General features: G+C 49.0%; 3 protein-coding genes across 3 annotated transcripts; 2 read left to right on the top strand and 1 right to left on the bottom strand.

The window, feature by feature from the left end:
* Nucleotides 1-10,501, top strand: LOC106612090 (uncharacterized). Its single transcript, XM_014212930.3, has 4 exons — nucleotides 1-321; nucleotides 6,169-6,394; nucleotides 6,879-7,145; nucleotides 7,604-10,501. The coding sequence occupies exons 1-4, from the start codon at nucleotides 16-18 to the stop codon at nucleotides 10,114-10,116; spliced, it is 3,312 nt and encodes a 1,103-aa protein (XP_014068405.3). The 5' UTR covers nucleotides 1-15; the 3' UTR covers nucleotides 10,117-10,501.
* Nucleotides 10,502-11,310: 809 nt separating this feature from the next.
* Nucleotides 11,311-13,605, bottom strand: ttc9c (tetratricopeptide repeat domain 9C). Its single transcript, XM_014212931.2, has 4 exons — nucleotides 13,481-13,605; nucleotides 12,394-12,746; nucleotides 12,078-12,260; nucleotides 11,311-11,853 (listed from the first exon to the last, which is right to left on the bottom strand). Exons 2-4 carry the CDS (start codon nucleotides 12,740-12,742, stop codon nucleotides 11,711-11,713), a joined length of 675 nt encoding a protein of 224 aa, XP_014068406.2. The 5' UTR covers nucleotides 12,743-12,746; nucleotides 13,481-13,605; the 3' UTR covers nucleotides 11,311-11,710.
* A 693-nt stretch (nucleotides 13,606-14,298) lies between these two features.
* Nucleotides 14,299-17,375, top strand: zgc:153018 (Transmembrane protein 179). The gene is made up of 4 exons (NM_001173590.1): nucleotides 14,299-14,768; nucleotides 15,042-15,179; nucleotides 15,394-15,472; nucleotides 15,829-17,375. Exons 1-4 carry the CDS (start codon nucleotides 14,446-14,448, stop codon nucleotides 16,045-16,047), a joined length of 759 nt encoding a protein of 252 aa, NP_001167061.1. The 5' UTR covers nucleotides 14,299-14,445; the 3' UTR covers nucleotides 16,048-17,375.
* Nucleotides 17,376-17,478: the final 103 nt, after the last annotated feature.

The following is a 17,478-nucleotide window of genomic DNA, read 5'->3' as shown; positions in this document are numbered from 1 at the left end:
ATTGAGACCAAGCTCATGAGCTCACCAAGCTCTTCAAGCACCGCCGATTCAGCCGCCACAATGGCTGGCCGCCGCAGCTGTGTGAATTCGCTCTGGTCGGGCACCGAGCGGGTTCGGATTGGCGAGCGGCTGAAAGCGACCCTGGCCGGAATCCTAGAGCTGGACCTGCTCCGGGGACAACATCTAGACATGATCGATGCGGAACTAGACCTCAAAGACACCAGCAGCACCGATACCACCGTGACTGTCATCACTGATAAACAGGAGGAAAACCTCGAGAGCGCAGCCATCGATGGCTCTGCGATATCCCGCAGGCAACAGGTCAGTGTGTATGTAGACCCAGATCTCTTGACAAGACTGGTTGTTATTAAATATGAATGCATACTGATCTGCAAGCAAGGCATTCCCATCCCGTTCCATCAAACAGACTGCTGCGCTTCTCCACTGATTGAGCGATGGAGTCATAAGCACGGAGCTACATTGATTACACAAAGGTGTTTGATCTGTCTAATAGAATTGACAGCAATCCATCCGCCTCTACTGCTTCTAATTCCGTCGTGTATCAGTCAAGGTTAAGAAGACAAATGGTGTTATGGTTCTGTCCCCTTCTGGATCTAATATGATGAGTGTCAATGCCCACATCTATTTCACATTCCAGTTTTCCCCAAGGACATCTCATAGAAATGTATCTGTGTAAAGAATGTACACTGTGGTACACACCATATAGATACAATCCTACTCCTAGTTCAGGTCATTCTGTAGATTTCTACAGAGTTCTATATTTTGTATTGAACAAACGTCTTCTTTGTAAGTAGGCTACTGTAGTATGGGAATAAGTTTATCTTTTTGTGTGAGATAAGATTATTTGATTGGGGAGCCCCATAGTAAAACAACTTGGCGCAAGTGTAAGTTGTTGACCTATTGAATAAAGTTATTGTTATTCACTTGAACTCTTTCACCATGGATGCAGCCTTCAGCTTTCATTGTACCATGTGGACATCTGTTAGGCCTATTTGGTACAATACTAAGACTAGAATGCAGAAGGCCACATAGTCCTACACTGCCTCATATCTGAGTTTGAAGTCTGAAGTTGAACCTGATAGTCTGTAGGTCTTAACCCTGACCTCATGTAGCTTTGTTGTTACAGTGGTTGGTGAACAGTCACTTAGCTCCAGTAATAGGGACAATTCAAGTCATTCTCTTTTATTAATCAAATAGAGCATGGTCATCAGATCCCGAGGGAATGAATCAGCACAGCATTCTACTTACTGCTTTTTCCTTCTCAGAAACCCTGCATCGATTTATTCTCCATAGGTTCCCTGTGGCTTTCAGCAGCATCCATCCTAAGCTATGTTAAATGGTATTAGTCATCACCCACACCACAGAGACTAGCGCTGTAGCTGCCTTTCCACCCGCCAACGCAGAGCTGATTTGCATATTAAACAACAAATGAAGAGACAAGTTGCTTCTGCTGTTGTTATTTTCAACATGACACGTTATCACCTCTCCAATTCTGCCCACTGGGGAGAGAAGAGAGGGAAGAGGAGAGAGGGAAGAGGAGAAGGGAGAGAGGGAAGAGGAGAGAGGGAAGAGGAGAGGGGAGAGGAGAGGGGAGAGGAGAGAGGGGAGAGAAGAGAGGGAAGGGGAGAGAGGGAAGAGGAGAAGGGAGAGAGGGAAGAGGAGAGAGGGAAGAGGAGAGGGGAGAGGAGAGGGGAGAGGAGAGAGGGGAGAGAAGAGAGGGAAGAGGAGAGGAGAGAGGAGAGGGGAGAGGAGAGGGGAGAGGAGAGAGGGGAGAGAAGAGAGGGAAGAGGAGAGGGGAGAGAAGAGAGGGAAGAGGAGAGGGGAGAGGAGAGGAGAGGAGAGAGGGGAGAGAAGAGAGGGAAGATGAGAGAGGGAAGAGGAGAGGGGAGAGGAGAGAGGGAAGAGGAGAGAGGGGAGAGAAGAGAGGGAAGAGGAGAGAGGGAAGAGGAGAGAGGAGAGGAGAGGGGAGAGGAGAGAGGGGAGAGGAGAGAGGAGAGAGGGGAGAGGAGAGAGGGAAGAGGAGAGGGGAGAAGGGAGAGGAGGGAAGAGGAGAGGGGAGAGGGGAGAGGAGAGGGAAGAGGAGAGAGGAGAGAGGGAAGAGGAGAGAGGGAAGAGGAGAGGGGAGAGGAGAGAGGAGAGAGGGGAGAGAAGAGAGGGAAGAGGAGAGGGGAGAGGGGAGAGGAGAGAGGAGAGGAGAGGAGAGGAGAGAGGGGAGAGAAGAGAGGGAAGAGGAGAGAGGGAAGAGGAGAGAGGGAAGATGAGAGGAGAGAGGAGAGAGGGAAGAGGAGAGAGGGAAGAGGAGAGAGGGAAGAGGAGAGGGGAGAGGAGAGAGGAGAGAGGGGAGAGAAGAGAGGGAAGAGGAGAGGGGAGAGGAGAGAGGAGAGGAGAGGAGAGGAGAGAGGGGAGAGAAGAGAGGGAAGATGAGAGGAGAGAGGAGAGAGGGAAGAGGAGAGAGGGAAGAGGAGAGGGGAGGGGAGAGGAGAGAGGGGAGAGAAGAGAGAAGAGAGGGAAGAGGAGAGGGGAGAGGAGAGAGGAGAGAGAGAAGAGAGGGAAGAGGAGAGAGGGGAGAGAAGAGAGGGAAGAGGAGAGGGGAGAGGAGAGGGGAGAGGAGAGAGGAGGGAAGAGGAGAGGGGAGAGGAGAGAGGAGAGGAGAGGAGAGGGGAGAGGAGAGGGAAGAGGAGAGAGGGAAGAGGAGAGAAGAGAGAGGGAAGAGGAGAGAGGGAAGAGGAGAGAGGGAAGAGGAGAGAGGGAAGAGGAGAGAGGGAAGAGGAGAGAGGGAAGAGGAGAGTGGTAAGAGGAGAGGGGAAAGGAGAGTGGGAAGAGGAGAGGGAAGAGGAGATGTACATTTGCACCATTACATGTATTGCTGGCCCTATATCAACCCCCAGCCCATACAGATAAACATGATGTCAGAGGGAATTATCTTGGGTTGAAACATCAGGCTCCTCTGCTTCTTCAGTTACAGTCAACAGAATTCATCAATAATGCAGTGTGCAGGTGCATAACCAATATCTGCCTGCAAGTGCTGTTAATAATGTAGCCTATCTTTCCCAACGTCTCAAAAAAGATGCGTCCCATTTTGAAAATATCTTATAAAGGCTTTATAGAGCATTTATAAAGTGTTCGTAAGCCCTACATAGATGCTTCATGAAAGTACGTCACAAAAGTATGTTATACGTTCATATTATGTAGTCCGTCATTCTTATTGGAGTATTTTCTGTAATTTGTCTGTGCATTGTGTGGACATATTGTACCTTTAGGGAAAATGACTGTGTCTCTGTCTCACATAGAAGGATATCATATTACAGTACTGTTAGCACTGAGGGGCCCCCACCTGCCTCTCTCTCTCTTCCTCATCTCATACTATAAGTTTACACTGTGGTAACTTCATGTCCATAGAAGAGTGGGGGTGTACGTGTGTTTGTACATGGCCCTGACGGTTATCAGTGTGTGTGTATGCGTGCCCACTTGCGCAACTGTGTGTGTGTGTGCAACTGTGTGTATGAGCTCACTTTCTATGTGTGTGTTTGTGTGCATGTGCACGCTAGTGTGCGTGCGAATCTTAGGGCATTTGCTATTTGTGTTTTAGAGTGTGGCAGGCAGGCAGGCAGGCAGGCAGGCAGGCAGGCAGGCAGGCAGGCAGGCAGGCAGGCAGGCAGGCAGGCAGGCAGGCTCTGGATGAGTTGAATGTTCTTCTGCTAGGTCTGTTGTGTGGGTGGAGAGTGAGCAGGAACCCGAGCATTTGCACATCGTAACAGCAGTGTATATAGACATAATATGACATTTGAAATGTCTCATTTCCTATGGAACTTTTGTGAGTGTAATGTTAACTGTTTATTTTTTACTGTTTATTTCACTTTTGTTTATTATCTATTTCACTTGCTTTGGCAATGTAAACATATGTTTCCCATGACAATAAACGCCTTTCAATTGAATTGAATTGAGAGCAGCTGTAGCTATGATGAGGAGGGGGTAGCTTTAAGATATTATGGGGGTTGAGCGGGGTATTCATCACACTTATCCTCACCCTGACTCACTCACTCTTTCACTCCCCTCTTTTCACTCACCCTTAGCTCCCCCACTCTCAAGCACCCACTCACTTCCCCTTAGAAAATGACTTTTCTAACTAAAAGTAGCAGAAGAAAGAGAGAAGGAGACAGGGGGAGAGAGAGAGAGAGAGAGAGAGAGAGAGAGAGAGAGAACGAAGCAAAGCTTGTAAGCTGAAGAAGAGATAAGCAGGATTCAACGTTTTTCCCTTCCCCCACCCCCGGTCATCCTCCATTATCCCCGTCATCCTCCTGCCCCCACCCCCCGGTCATCCTCCATTATCCCCGTCATCCTCCTGCCCCCACCCCCCGGTCATCCTCCCCCACCCCCGGTCATCCTCCCTTATCCCCCTCTCCTCCTGCCCCCACCCCCGGTCATCCTCCCTTATCCCCCTCTCCTCCTGCCCCCACCCCCGGTCATCCTCCCTTATCCCCCTCTCCTCCTGCCCCCACCCCCGGTCATCCTCCCTTATCCCCCTCTCCTCCTGCCCCCACCCCCGGTCATCCTCCCTTATCCCCCTCTCCTCCTGCCCCCACCCCCGGTCATCCTCCATTATCCCCCTCTCCTCCTGCCCCCACCCCCCGGTCATCCTCCGTTATCCCCCTCTCCTCCTGCCCCCACCCCCGGTCATCCTCCGTTATCCCCCTCTCCTCCTGCCCCCACCCCCGGTCATCCTCCGTTATCCCCCTCTCCTCCTGCCCCCACCCCCCGGTCATCCTCCGTTATCCCCCTCTCCTCCTGCCCCCACCCCCCGGTCATCCTCCGTTATCCCCCTCTCCTCCTGCCCCCACCCCCCTGTCATCCTCCCTTATCCCCCTCTCCTCCTGCCCCCACCCCCGTCATCCTCCATTATCCCCCTCTCCTCCTGCCCCCACCCCCCTGTCATCCTCCCTTATCCCCCTCTCCTCCTGCCCCCACCCCCGTCATCCTCCATTATCCCCCTCTCCTCCTGCCCCCACCCCCCTGTCATCCTCCCTTATCCCCCTCTCCTCCTGCCCCCACCCCCGTCATCCTCCATTATCCCCCTCTCCTCCTGCCCCCACCCCCCGGTCATCCTCCGTTATCCCCCTCTCCTCCTGCCCCCACCCCCCGGTCATCCTCCGTTATCCCCCTCTCCTCCTGCCCCCACCCCCCTGTCATCCTCCCTTATCCCCCTCTCCTCCTGCCCCCACCCCCGTCATCCTCCATTATCCCCCTCTCCTCCTGCCCCCACCCCCCTGTCATCCTCCCTTATCCCCCTCTCCTCCTGCCCCCACCCCCGTCATCCTCCATTATCCCCCTCTCCTCCTGCCCCCACCCCCCTGTCATCCTCCCTTATCCCCCTCTCCTCCTGCCCCCACCCCCGTCATCCTCCCTTATCCCTGTCATCCTCCCTTATCCCTGTCATCCTCCCTTATCCCCCTCTCCTCCTGCCCCCACCCCGTCATCCTCCCTTATCCCTGTCATCCTCCCTTATCCCTGTCATCCTCCCTTATCCCCGTCTCCTCCTGCCCTCACCCTGTCATCCTCCCTTATCCCTGTCATCCTCCCTTATCCCCCTCTCCTCCTGCCCCCACTGCTCTTTGTTAAGTCATCTGTCTTCCCCTGTTATTCCTTAAAGTCCCCCTCTCTCCCCCTCTGAGTGAGGTACCATCCTAAATGGCACCCTATTCCCTATGTTGTGCACTACTTTTGACCATTACCCTATGGGCACCATAGGGAACCATTTGGGACACAGACCTGTCTTCCCCTCTCAGTTAGGCAGTATGAGTCACCTGTATTGTCTCCTGTTTATCTCCGTAGTAATGGAGGATTGATCAGGCCTGACTGTGAACAAAGCCCCCTGTTGTCCCCTCCACCCCATAACCCTATCCTGCTAATATAGGGCATCACCACAGGGGTCACGGGCCATCACATTCATCTAAGTAAGAAGAAAGTCATGTATTGGCTATTGAGGGGAAAGAACACATCATGTTCACGAGTGTTGTAGAACTTCCAGTTAGGCTGATGACATCAGTGTTTGTTAATAAGAACATTAGAGATCCATTCTACACCACTCTCTAATTATCATCTCTTTAAAGACATGTTGTGACTTGAATACCCCTGTTTTCTGTCTTTCAGGTTCCCTCTTCTTCAGAAACAGTGTTACCATGCCACACCAGCACGTTGGACAAGGACAGTGGGGGGAACTCTGGAGGAGATGGGCCGGTTCATTCCAGAGTTGATGGGGATGGTGGGGATAACTCACGCTGCTCCACCCTCTCTTGGGATGCTCCGTCTGACCTGCTCTTACCCCCGGACCTTGATGGTGCAGTCCAGCTGGACTATTACTCCAGGCCCAGCTCAGGTACTGGGCTGTGTGGTTGTGTGATTGTACTACTGGGGCGTAATTTGGGGGTGGTCTGTGACACCCATAGGGCTTTGGCCAGGGCCGGACAACCAATTCTGGGGACCCGGGGCACCTACAGTACCTCCAGGGGGCTTATGATGTGTTCATATGTTATCTGGGGGGGCCCTGACCTCCAGCCCTGCATGCCCATTCTGTAATCTGGCCCTGGCTTTGGCCAATAACACAGTTTTGTTTACTTTGTGAGACACCATGTAGAAAAGCCATATTAAATATTAACCCTCTCCTCTCCCTGTTCCTTTATTTACCCCTCTCTTGTTATCTTCTCAACACCACTTAATCACTCTCTCTGGTGACCACCTTCTCACTCTCTCTCTGGGCCTACACTCTGTCTTGCTTTCTCGCTCTCTATCTCTCTCTCCCTTTCTCGCTCCCCATCTCTCTTCCTCCCTCTTTATTTCTCCCACCCTCCATCCTTTTGTAGGTTTTTATTCAGTCAGTGGCAGCTCCCTATCAGACTCCTGCTACTCTGTGTCCAGTGAGGCATCCCTGGCCCAGGGGGGTCCAGGAAAAGGTGGGCTAGTCCGGGCTGGACCTGGACCACCCTCAGGGGGAGCATTCAGGCTGTGGGAGCAGCGGGCCCTCTCTGCAGACCACAGAGACACCCAGTGGCCGGAGGCCACGCAGCAGCCAAGAACTCAGAGCATTGAGGAGACCACAGAGATCGCTGATAGGAGACCAGTGTCTACGGGTCAGATAAATATAAATGCACTCACTCTTCAGTACAGTTCATCTGTATTTAACCAGTAGAGGCCATTCAGACATAATTGTCACTGTTTTCCAGGGAGTCCTGGGACCATAGTCCTAGATAAATGTCACTGTTTTCCAGGGAGTCCTGGGACCATAGTCCTAGATAAATGTCACTGTTTTCCAGGGAGTCCTGGGACCATAGTCCTAGATAAATGTCACTGTTTTCCAGGGAGTCCTGGGACCATAGTCCTAGATAAATGTCACTGTTTTCCAGGGAGTCCTGGGACCATAGTCCTAGATAAATGTCACTGTTTTCCAGGGAGTCCTGGGACCATAGTCCTAGATAAATGTCACTGTTTTCCAGGGAGTCCTGGGACCATAGTCCTAGATAAATGCTTTTGCTTCTTTATAAGCTGACTGACATTCATCAACTTTCTGTCTCTCGTCCTTTGATCCCAGTTGACCTGGAAATGAACAGCCTTTTCTTCCTGTCTGACCTGTGCGCCAGCCTGGGCGACCCCCATGCCGGCTCCCTCCTCTCGCTCCCTGACCCCCGACCCCAACTCGACCCCAGGTTCTGTTCTGACCTGGTGTCCCGGAGGACCAAGGAGGTGTACCCATACCCCAGCCCCCTCCATGCCGTGGCCCTCCAGAGCCCCCTCTTCACCTACAGTCAGGACCCCTCTCCCTCCCCTCGTCTCTCGCCGAGTCCGGACTCCTCTACCCAGGCTGAAGAATCTCAGTCCACCCCCCTCTTCCGGCCCCCCCAGCCTCCTCAGCCCTCCACCTTCACCCAGCTGGAGCAGTACATCACCAGGCTGGCTCACCAGTACAGAAGCCGGATTGCCCCCCCTGACACCACCCTTACCGCCATCCCCAAGGGCCCCAGAACCCCTGGCCACGGCTCCACTCAGTCACTGTCGGCCTTTGAGAGCCGCAGTACCCCCTCCAACTTGACAGGGGGCAGTATGACGCCCTGCAAGTCTTTTCTGGGAAACTCTGCACGGGTCAGCCTCAGCAGTATCGGTAAGAAGGCCAGTAGGAACTCCATCAACCTGGGCAACCTGCCCTCAGTGACAGGAGAAGACCTCAAAATCAACCTCCACCTCAACCTCAGTCTCAACCTCAGCCCCAATCTGAACAAAAACCTGGGTTTGGACAAGAAAAACTCGAAGGAAGGTATTAGCACTAGTGGTGGATTAAGGAGTGACCATGCTACCCCCACTGCCTCCCCCTCTCCTTCCACCTCCTCCCTCTCCACCCTCGCCACTCCCACCCCTGCCCTGAGGGTGAGGCCACGCATATCAACCTGTCCCTCCAATCTCAATCACCGGAGCTCTCTGGAGGTCACCGGGTCAGGGGCTGGGTCAGGTCTAGGATTCTCCCGCTCACTGGACTGGAGTAGATTGGATTCTTCACCAGGGAAAGTGACAAGGAGTCAACCCAGCATCACTGCCCCGGACGCCAGCCAGAGTAAGCTCAGCGAGGACTCAGCGATGGTGGGGGAGATCTCCCGTCTCTCTGGCCTGCCCCGGGCTGTGGTGGTGGGCCTGATGGAGCAGGGTGTGGAGCTGGATGTCGACTGCTTCCAGAGCGACACCGAGAGAAAAGGTCAGGGGTCAGAGTTTAAAGGCCAAAGCTCCTCCCCTTCCTCCCGCCAGACAGCCCGGAATGACCACCAGTCTCATCATCATGATTATTCCAGTGTCCGCCACCTCCACGTCAGTAACGAGACTGACCTTGACCCCCAGAGGCCGATCCATCTGTCCCTCAGTGTCACCAACTCCTCCAGTTCCCATTCCAGTAGCCCCAATCACCCTTACCAGTCCACCTCAACCCATCCATCCACCCATCATCATGTCACCCACCACCACACACATACCTTCCACTGCCAACAAACCCCTTCCCCATCCGACCCCTCCTCCTCTACTGCCTCTTCCCCCTCGTCTCGTGACCGCCCCAGGGTACGCTCCCCACCCCACCCTCTCCAGCCCTCCCCCCTCGCCACTACTCCATTCTCTGTGTTCCGGCGGGATGACCCATTCCAGTGCTCCCTGCCTCGTGTCAGTGACAGCAGCTCACCACAAGGGATCGGCATCCGGCCCAGAGGGGGGTCGCTACGGCAGTGTGCAGGGGGTGGAGGGGGCAGGTGGAGGGTAGATGGAGAGGGAGAAGGATGGAAGAGGGTGGATGGGGAGGGGCTCTACCAGGGGAAGCACGTGTCCAGGGAGTTGGTGAGGGCATCGACGGTGAGCAGCTTCCACAGGAAAGGGAGGTGCTACAGCAGCAACTGGGGAGAGGAAGGCAGTCAAAACAGGGCCCAGACGCCAAAGAAGGAGGCAGACAAACTCTGGAGGGACTTCGAAGGGCATTCATGGGGGAAAGAGGCTGAGGAGGAGAACAAGGAGAGGTGGAAGAGAGAGGGGATCAGGAGAAAGAAGGAAAATTACCAAAAGGAGAATCAGCAGGCCAACAAAGAGACAGAGAGGCGACAGAAAGAGAGCAGTGCCTCAAAACGCAAAGGGAAGGGTGGTGGTGGTGGCTGGGACAAGCGTAGCTCCAGCCTGAGGCTATCCAGACAGGCTCTGTTCCGCAGTGAGTCCCAGGGGGAAGTGCTGGATCCTCGAGCCCTAAAAGAGGAGCATCTGAGGGGGGCACAGTGGACCTCCTCCCTGGACATCGGCAGAGGCATGGAGCTCAGCGTGGAGGGGGTTCGTCCGTTGGTGTTTGGAGGAAGAGCAGAAGAAGACAAGCGCTTGTCCTCTACTGCCAGCCTCTTCCACCTCTCTAGCTCTCAGAGCCTAGAGGGTAGCTGTCCCTCCCTCTCTCCTCCTCTCTCCTCCCCATCGTTCTCTCCATCCCCTCCAAGTAGGGCACCCCTCACACGCTCACGCTCGCTGAGGGACCTGAGTAGAAGGGTGTTTAGCTCAGTGAGGTCTCTCAGTTTGAAACACAAGACGTCGAGGAAGTGAGAAAATCACAATGAATGAATGCACCCAGAAAGTGTTTTTGCCACTGAGTTACAGTCAATATTCAGGCAGTAGTATTTTGGGTGATAAGGGGGTGCCAATGTTTTCCCTTTCTAAACTTGATTCTGTTGAACTTGACTCTCAGTAGTACTATGCGACTGTGTGTGACTGTGTGAGTGGTCCCCTTTGCATGCAGCTCTGTGACTTATCTCTGTAGACTGTCACAGCTATCGGTAGTCTGTGAGCTTCTTCTTCTCTCTGAGTGTATATCAAATAGAAGTTTATACACTGTATGTTGCCTTTGAAGTACAATCATATTGGCTATAAAGACCAAAATCAGCAAACAAAATATTCTATAAATTAATATTGTGCTCAGGATTTTGAAATGGATATCAATAAAGTAATAATTAAGAATAAAATGTTATTTGAAACAAATATGTGTATCTTGGATTATTATTATTAATAAAAGGCAACTAATTCAACTTATTTGACTCTCAATACTTCCATCCACCTCGCTGTAGTAGCGCCAGTGTACCGCAGTAGTAACGCCAGTGTGCCGCTGTAGTAGCGCCAGTGTACCGCTGTAGTAGGCCAGTGTACCGCAGTAGTAACGCCAGTGTACCGCAGTAGTAACGCCAGTGTACCGCTGTAGTAACGCCAGTGTACCGCAGTAGTAGCGCCAGTGTACCGCTGTAGTAGCGCCAGTGTACCGCTGTAGTAACGCCAGTGTACCGCAGTAGTAACGCCAGTGTACCGCTGTAGTAACGCCAGTGTACCGCAGTAGTAACGCCAGTGTACCGCTGTAGTAACGCCAGTGTACCGCTGTAGTAACGCCAGTGTACCGCAGTAGTAGCGCCAGTGTACCGCAGTAGTAGCGCCAGTGTACCGCTGTAGTAGAGCCAGTGTACCGCAGTAGTAACGCCAGCGTGCCGCAGTAGTAACGCCAGTGTGCCGCAGTAGTAGCGCCAGTGTACCGCAGTAGTAACGCCAGTGTACCGCAGTAGTAGCGCCAGTGTACCGCTGGAGTAGAGCCAGTGTACCACAGTAGTAACGCCAGGGTGCCGCAGTAGTAACGCCAGTGTACCGCAGTAGTAACGCCAGTGTACCGCAGTAGTAGCGCCAGTGTGCCGCAGTAGTAATGCCAGTGTACCGCAGTAGTAACGCCAGTGTACCGCAGTAGTAACGCCAGTGTACCACTGTCATTTCAAAAAATATTTATTAAGTTGAATCAAAACATTTTGTACACAAAAAGTAACTCGACTGATCATTAGACCAGAAACAACCACATTCAGAAGGCATAATAGGACTTTGAGTTTGAACAGTGCACAAAACAGTCTCTTTTAGTACCCTCACTTTGACCTTCAACTCTTTTGAACCTCCAACAACGTAGCTTCCTGCTGGTCATCAGGCAAATATCTACTCATTATGTGATCAAAATATTATGTAATCAATATTAGCCAACTGGCCTTGCTTAGGCCGATTCCCTCTAACATGCTGTAGCTCTTCTTAGGTGTCCAGTCTAGGTTTGTTTCCTCTTCTCCACTGCTCTTCTCAATCCTCAGGGTCAGAACAACAGAACATCCCTCCTGATGGGAACTTATTTCTGGGTGACTCCTCCGCTGGCCCCCTCCCCGGCTCTTTGACTGGAGGAGAACATGCCTCGGTACAGAGCCTTCTCCTTCTGGTACTCTGTGCTCAGCCTATCCTCCGCTTGCTGCAGGTGCCTCCTCACATTAGTGTCTGTCAAAGAGACACAGTGACAAATAAAGTTATTCAAATTTCAGTCGACATTAGGGGAATGGGAAAAGCATTTAGACACAAAAATAATACAATATATTGTGATCTACTTCATTCTGTTGGGATATAGAATAGTATGCCTATAACACGCCCTAACAACTCATCAATAAACTGTTTTGTTTTACTCAAAGGCTATGGTAGGGAGAGCAGTCAAAAAGCTGAGCTACCATTGGGTTGTCCTTTGCTGGCCTGAGTGAGGTATTGCTTGGCACTCTGTGCGTTTCCCAGCTGCAGAGAGGCCACTCCTGCTCTGTACAGGGCCTTGATGTCACCCGGACGCCACTGCAACACCCGCAAGCTGTACTCCTGGACACGCGTATAGTCTACACATTCTCTCTGCAACAGACAGGCTGAGAAAGGGGGTGAGACAGAAAAGGGAGAAAAATAAGTCAAGAAAGAGGGGGGATTGTGCATTGTGTTTAGCATTATACATCACTTTAAAATGATTATTCACTGCATGCCACTTATTGAGGCCTGTAATACCTGCTAAATTGTTGTAGCAGTCGACCTGTGTGTTCCTGAGTAGTTCTTCTTGTCCTGCAGTGAGTACAGGAGCCTCAGGACCAAACCCCTTCACTGCCGCAGTGACATCAGAGTCTAAACTACGCAGAACGAGCAATGAACGGTGGTAACGTCCAATGGCAGACCGAAGGTTTTTCTCTTTGTAGAATTTGTTCCCCTCCATTTTTAGGTGGACAGCATCTTGGAGCTGGGAGTCTACTTTGGCACCTGAGGGGCCAGGGCTGGTAGAAGAAGAGCCTGAACAGCTTGCCACTGCAGCCCCGGCCCCCAGCTCCATAATCTCACCACCTGGTGGCTCTGGACTCGCCATGGTACTTGATGGCCAGTGGTGATGGGAACATAAGTACATGAGAAGACATGATATTAGATGACTAGACACATTGTTGTGTTACCTGGGTGGTACACACCAACACCAAATCTCAAGACAAAACTTAGTCACTGTCACTAGCCGGCTACCACCCGGTTACTCAACCCTGTACCTTAGAGACTGCTGCCCTATGTACATAGACATGGAACATTGGTCACTTTAATAATGTTTACATACTGTTTTACTCAATTCATATGTATATACTGTATTCTACTCACTGCCACTCCGACATTGCTCGTCCAAATATGTATATGTTTATTAATTCCATTGTTTACTTTGAGATTTGTATGTACTGTTGTGAACTGTTAGATACTAACGTTACTGCACTGTTGGAGCTAGGAACACAAGTATTTCGCTACACCCGCAATATCATCGCTAAATATGTGTGTGTGACCAATAAAACGTGTGATTTCTTATGAGTAAAGAACTGGAGGTGCTATTACCCTGAAATCTGAAGCCTTCCCTTGATGTTAATCACAATATCTTCTAGTCATTTCAACTTATTCACTAAGGCGTTATATGTGGTCTACCTAGGTCCTGTACGAGCTAACAAGAAAAAAACGTAGTTTTTTTATGCTAGCTTGCGCGATAGACAAGCATGCGAGTGAACAAGATGCAAGGCAACTTCCAACTGACATGGTCATATGTTGACCGTTATAAAAAAAATTAATAGCGACTCACCTTACAGTCTATTGATCTTTACACAAAAGACAAATAAAATACTTGAACTTGTCCCCCTAGCTACTGCACATCCAAACAATCACAACATTGGCGTTCAGGCAAGCACTTCCTGCTTTTTCTTCTTCTGTGGCAAGAGTAACCTAACCTATTTGACTGCAACAGAACTGATGTTATTGTTTTTTAGCGCCACCTGCTGTAGTAACATGGACATGACTCTGTGATGCATTCGTCAATGAAAGCGCGTTCATCAATACTGTAAAGTAAAATTGTGTAATGTGTATGTCTTTGGTGAATTAATGAAGAGTGCTAGAAGTTTGTAGAAGTTTGTTTGGAACAAATAAAATAATTCATAAATTGTAGATGACCTAGGCTGCAGTATGTCTTATTTATATGACATAATCCTATAAATGATTTATTGGACAGACTTTTGCAATGGTCCATTGTTAGGAAGGTTGACCGGATTAATGTTGTCCTACTGACCGACTTTAAATGACAAGAGGTGGGGGTCGGCTTTGTACCCCTTTTCGACCCTGGCGTACATTCTGCCCCATGCATCTTGCATAACTCAAAAACACATATTTGTCGCTATATATATATATATATATATATATAATGATTGATTAAAAAGTACCATGATTAAAAAGTACCACTCAATTGATTGAGTCAAATAATAAATTTGCAAAATGATAACGTTTTGACAGCAATTCACGGCATCTCTTATCTAGGAAATGTGTCCAAAGCTCCAATATGTGTCGTATGCAAGTGCGTCACTGGCATATTTGTAAGGAGAAGGGAGTGTTGTAATGGCAGTTTGCGTGCAGGCTGTTCTTTAAATATCCGGTTTTCTTTCAGAAATTTGACACATGGTAGTTTAATAATTCAAGATAATACCGAATAAACGGGACGGTACTGCCTGAAGATATCCTGTATTTAGTTCGTTTTAATCGATCTTTTGGACTTAGGATATGGAGCTTGATCGACGACTGTTGGTGGCTCACTGCGCAGCTCACACCCTATCAGTACTGGCCGGGTTGATGGTGGTTGTCCCGCTGGCGCTAAACGGCTCAGCTTTCAAAGGGCGTTGTGCGCTTTTCACCACTGGTTCTTGGAGGACGGACAATCGAACCGACATTTCTGTGGAACAGGGTGAGATTTCACACTTGGTGGTACAGCAATGGGGTCCACCGGCTGCATGCCAGTTCGCAACTTTTGTCGGTGTTTTCACGGTGCTGTATGGTGCTGCGCAGGGCTGGCGAAGCATCTTCTATCTCCACGGACGGCTTGACGAGTGAGTAGACTTTCCATGGGCTTTGAAATAGTTAATCAATAGTACATCAAGTAGGCCTATATATAAATAACGATACAAATGGAAACATAAATGACATAAATAGCCTGGTAATAATAATAATAATGACCATTAGGAAATATCAAATAGTGCAATGCATTGTTAGTCCTATATGTCATGGGTAACTGCTATTACATAGTTATAACAGTTTATGTCAAATTACAATGTTTTCAGTAGTTCACAGTCACCAATGTTATTACTATGTTTATTTTCCAGCACCTTGTTCTCTGCCTTCCTGACCCTGATCCTGAGCCTGTGTGTGTTGTTCCTATCTGGAGGGGCTAGTGTCACCCTCTCCCTGGGGCTGGCCTCCTGGTGCAACACTGTCACAGACGACAACACCAGACCCTACAGGTAATGTTCATATACTGAGGCATACATATCAACAGGTCGTACTTTAGGGTCTTGCAGGCCAGGTCATTTGGTCAGGAAAAACTCTGTGCCCTAGTACTGTGCATCGACCGGTGTGTTGCATACATTGCAGCGAGTGTGAGGGTCAAGCTGCAGGGGTTTGACTGTTGCCATGTCAAGTATTGACAGTAAATTGTCTCTGTCTGTTGGCGTGCAGCTGTGCAGAATCCCAGTCCGTCCCCATGTACCTAGATGTAGAGACGTCCTCCTTCTACACTGAGCTCACTCTGGCAGAGGTATGTAGTCCTCCATAGAACATATCTCATGCCAGTGGGCTTTCCCTGCTCAAAATAGAAATCTTCTGCTTTGCATTAACATGAGTGAGTCAGTGTACTTGTGATTTAGTTTCAGTTTTGCTCTCCCTCTCTGTGCTCTCTCTATTCCCCCTACACCCTCTTCTTCTTCTTCTTCTTCTTATTATTGCTGTTATTATTATTGTTGCTGTTATTATTATCATTGTTGTTATTATTATTATTTGTGTTATTATTATTATTATTATTGTGTAATAACTCTCTTTCTCTTTTTGTTTCTCTATTCAATAATACTTATAATATATACTTTAACTGATAATAATCTTTTTCGCTCTCTCCAGGTTGCTCTGTGGAGTGTGACAGCATTGTGGCTGACCCACTCCATCCTGTCCTTCATGCGTCTCTACCACTCCCACAGCGAGCACATCAGCGGGCCCTGCCTGCCCAGGGAGAAGGAGCATCTCCTCGGTCACTCTTCCTCCTCCTCAGGCTCATCAGGATCAGATCGGGGCTCACCCTCACAACCCCTATCAACAGCGCCCAGCATCATCTTTGTCTAAACCCCTAATGCCAATGGAACTCCACGCAGCTACACGTTATGAGGGGTGGAACTCTGTATGAAACAAAGAAGCTGAGAATGTATTGATTCAAGAGACTGGACTACAGTTTATAGTTTGATTGAACCCATGTTTAAACCCATTAGAATTTTTATGAGTTCCATCCCTCATAACCCGTCATTACCAACACCCAGTGTTTTTATTGAACCCCAAGACCTTTGTTCTGCTAAATCTCATTACCACCACCATTCACCACTTACTGTATCCTCTTATGTAACAGGGTTCAACCTCCAACCGCAAATTGTCATCTACCAATTATTTTTCAGACCAATGGGGATTAATTGAACGTACGGTAACCAAAAAATGAATAAATTAAGTAATGTTATTGCATTTATTAATTAGATGTTTAACTAGTACCGTCTTACCTTAGAGTCTTAGACATATGGTTTAATATGTGATCACAATCAGTATGATATAAGTGACATTCATCAGTGCATAGCTCACTAACTTCATAACAATGTAAATGTAAATGTAAATAACAAGGTAGCTGACTGACTGATTGACCTGTGCCAAATTAGTTATATATAAATTCTAAGTTATTATTTTACAGGGTTGTCTGATTCAACAAAACATGACCTAAAAGTGTTTGTTCAATATGTATGTCTGTTATATCCAACAGTTCCAAAATTGGCAAATGTACCATTTGCATGTTGTGTGCAATAGCTCTCAAGGCAAAAGTAACTCATTGTTTGAGTAAATGAACATTTGTACTGAGGCGCTTTCATTGAGAAGCAAGAAGCATATAGTATTTTTTGAAAGAGAGACACTATATTCAAATAGGATCACTGTGTGAGCAAGACACATTCATGTTTTATTGTGTCGCAGAATTACTCTCTTCCTCTAGTGACGGTTGTCGTATGATGCTATTTGTGTAGATGCAGCTGCTTTCAAGGCATTTGAAGCCTCCAGATTTTTCACAAATATATTGCTTTGATGATAGTAGTATCAGAGCAAGTATATGTGTGAACTAGGCTGAGCCAAGAAGGTTTAGGGAGGTATAGGATAGAGACATAATACACTCGGAAAAACACGTCATCCAAAGTGTCTTGACCTTCAAACCCTGAACCCTGACCTAAGTAGTCGTGGTGACACACAGACCGCGGAGAAAGAAACCGGAAAAGAAATAGACTGTTTATAATCTATTGCATTTTGGAGTATTACTGGCAATATTGATGTTTTATACTGGTTATTTATGTTCATGTTTTTATTTAGCATCTTGTTTGTGTAAATCAAAAAATATCTTCCGATGAATAAAAAAAAAAAGCGTTTCATTTTGGGTGTCGTTACTATGTTAATAACTTGTTGACATTGCGCTGGGCTAGCAGTGCTGATTTTAGATCAGTTTTGTTTGTTTCTAGATCATTCGTAGAGAAA

This window comes from Salmo salar, chromosome 09 (assembly GCF_965601325.2).
Source record: "Salmo salar chromosome 09, fSalSal1, whole genome shotgun sequence".
Classification (NCBI taxonomy): Eukaryota; Metazoa; Chordata; class Actinopteri; order Salmoniformes; family Salmonidae; genus Salmo; species Salmo salar.
The sequence above is the reverse complement of the archived record's forward strand: the minus strand, read 5'-3'. Positions and strand labels throughout refer to the sequence as shown.

What these genes read in the sequence shown, in the direction of transcription:
- LOC106612090 (XM_014212930.3), top strand. Translation starts at nt 16, where the DNA reads ATGAGCTCACCAAGCTCTTCAAGCACCGCCGATTCAGCCGCCACAATG. An exon ending in CGATATCCCGCAGGCAACAG is followed by an intron (nt 322 to 6,168) that starts GTCAGTGTGTAT and finishes TCTGTCTTTCAG; the next exon opens with GTTCCCTCTTCTTCAGAAAC. An exon ending in TTACTCCAGGCCCAGCTCAG is followed by an intron (nt 6,395 to 6,878) that starts GTACTGGGCTGT and finishes ATCCTTTTGTAG; the next exon opens with GTTTTTATTCAGTCAGTGGC.
- ttc9c (XM_014212931.2), bottom strand. Translation starts at nt 12,742, where the DNA reads ATGGCGAGTCCAGAGCCACCAGGTGGTGAGATTATGGAGCTGGGGGCC. An exon ending in CTGCTACAACAATTTAGCAG is followed by an intron (nt 12,261 to 12,393) that starts GTATTACAGGCC and finishes CCCCTTTCTCAG; the next exon opens with CCTGTCTGTTGCAGAGAGAA. An exon ending in CAGCAAAGGACAACCCAATG is followed by an intron (nt 11,854 to 12,077) that starts GTAGCTCAGCTT and finishes TCTCTTTGACAG; the next exon opens with ACACTAATGTGAGGAGGCAC.
- zgc:153018 (NM_001173590.1), top strand. Translation starts at nt 14,446, where the DNA reads ATGGAGCTTGATCGACGACTGTTGGTGGCTCACTGCGCAGCTCACACC. An exon ending in CTCCACGGACGGCTTGACGA is followed by an intron (nt 14,769 to 15,041) that starts GTGAGTAGACTT and finishes TTTATTTTCCAG; the next exon opens with CACCTTGTTCTCTGCCTTCC. An exon ending in CTGAGCTCACTCTGGCAGAG is followed by an intron (nt 15,473 to 15,828) that starts GTATGTAGTCCT and finishes CGCTCTCTCCAG; the next exon opens with GTTGCTCTGTGGAGTGTGAC.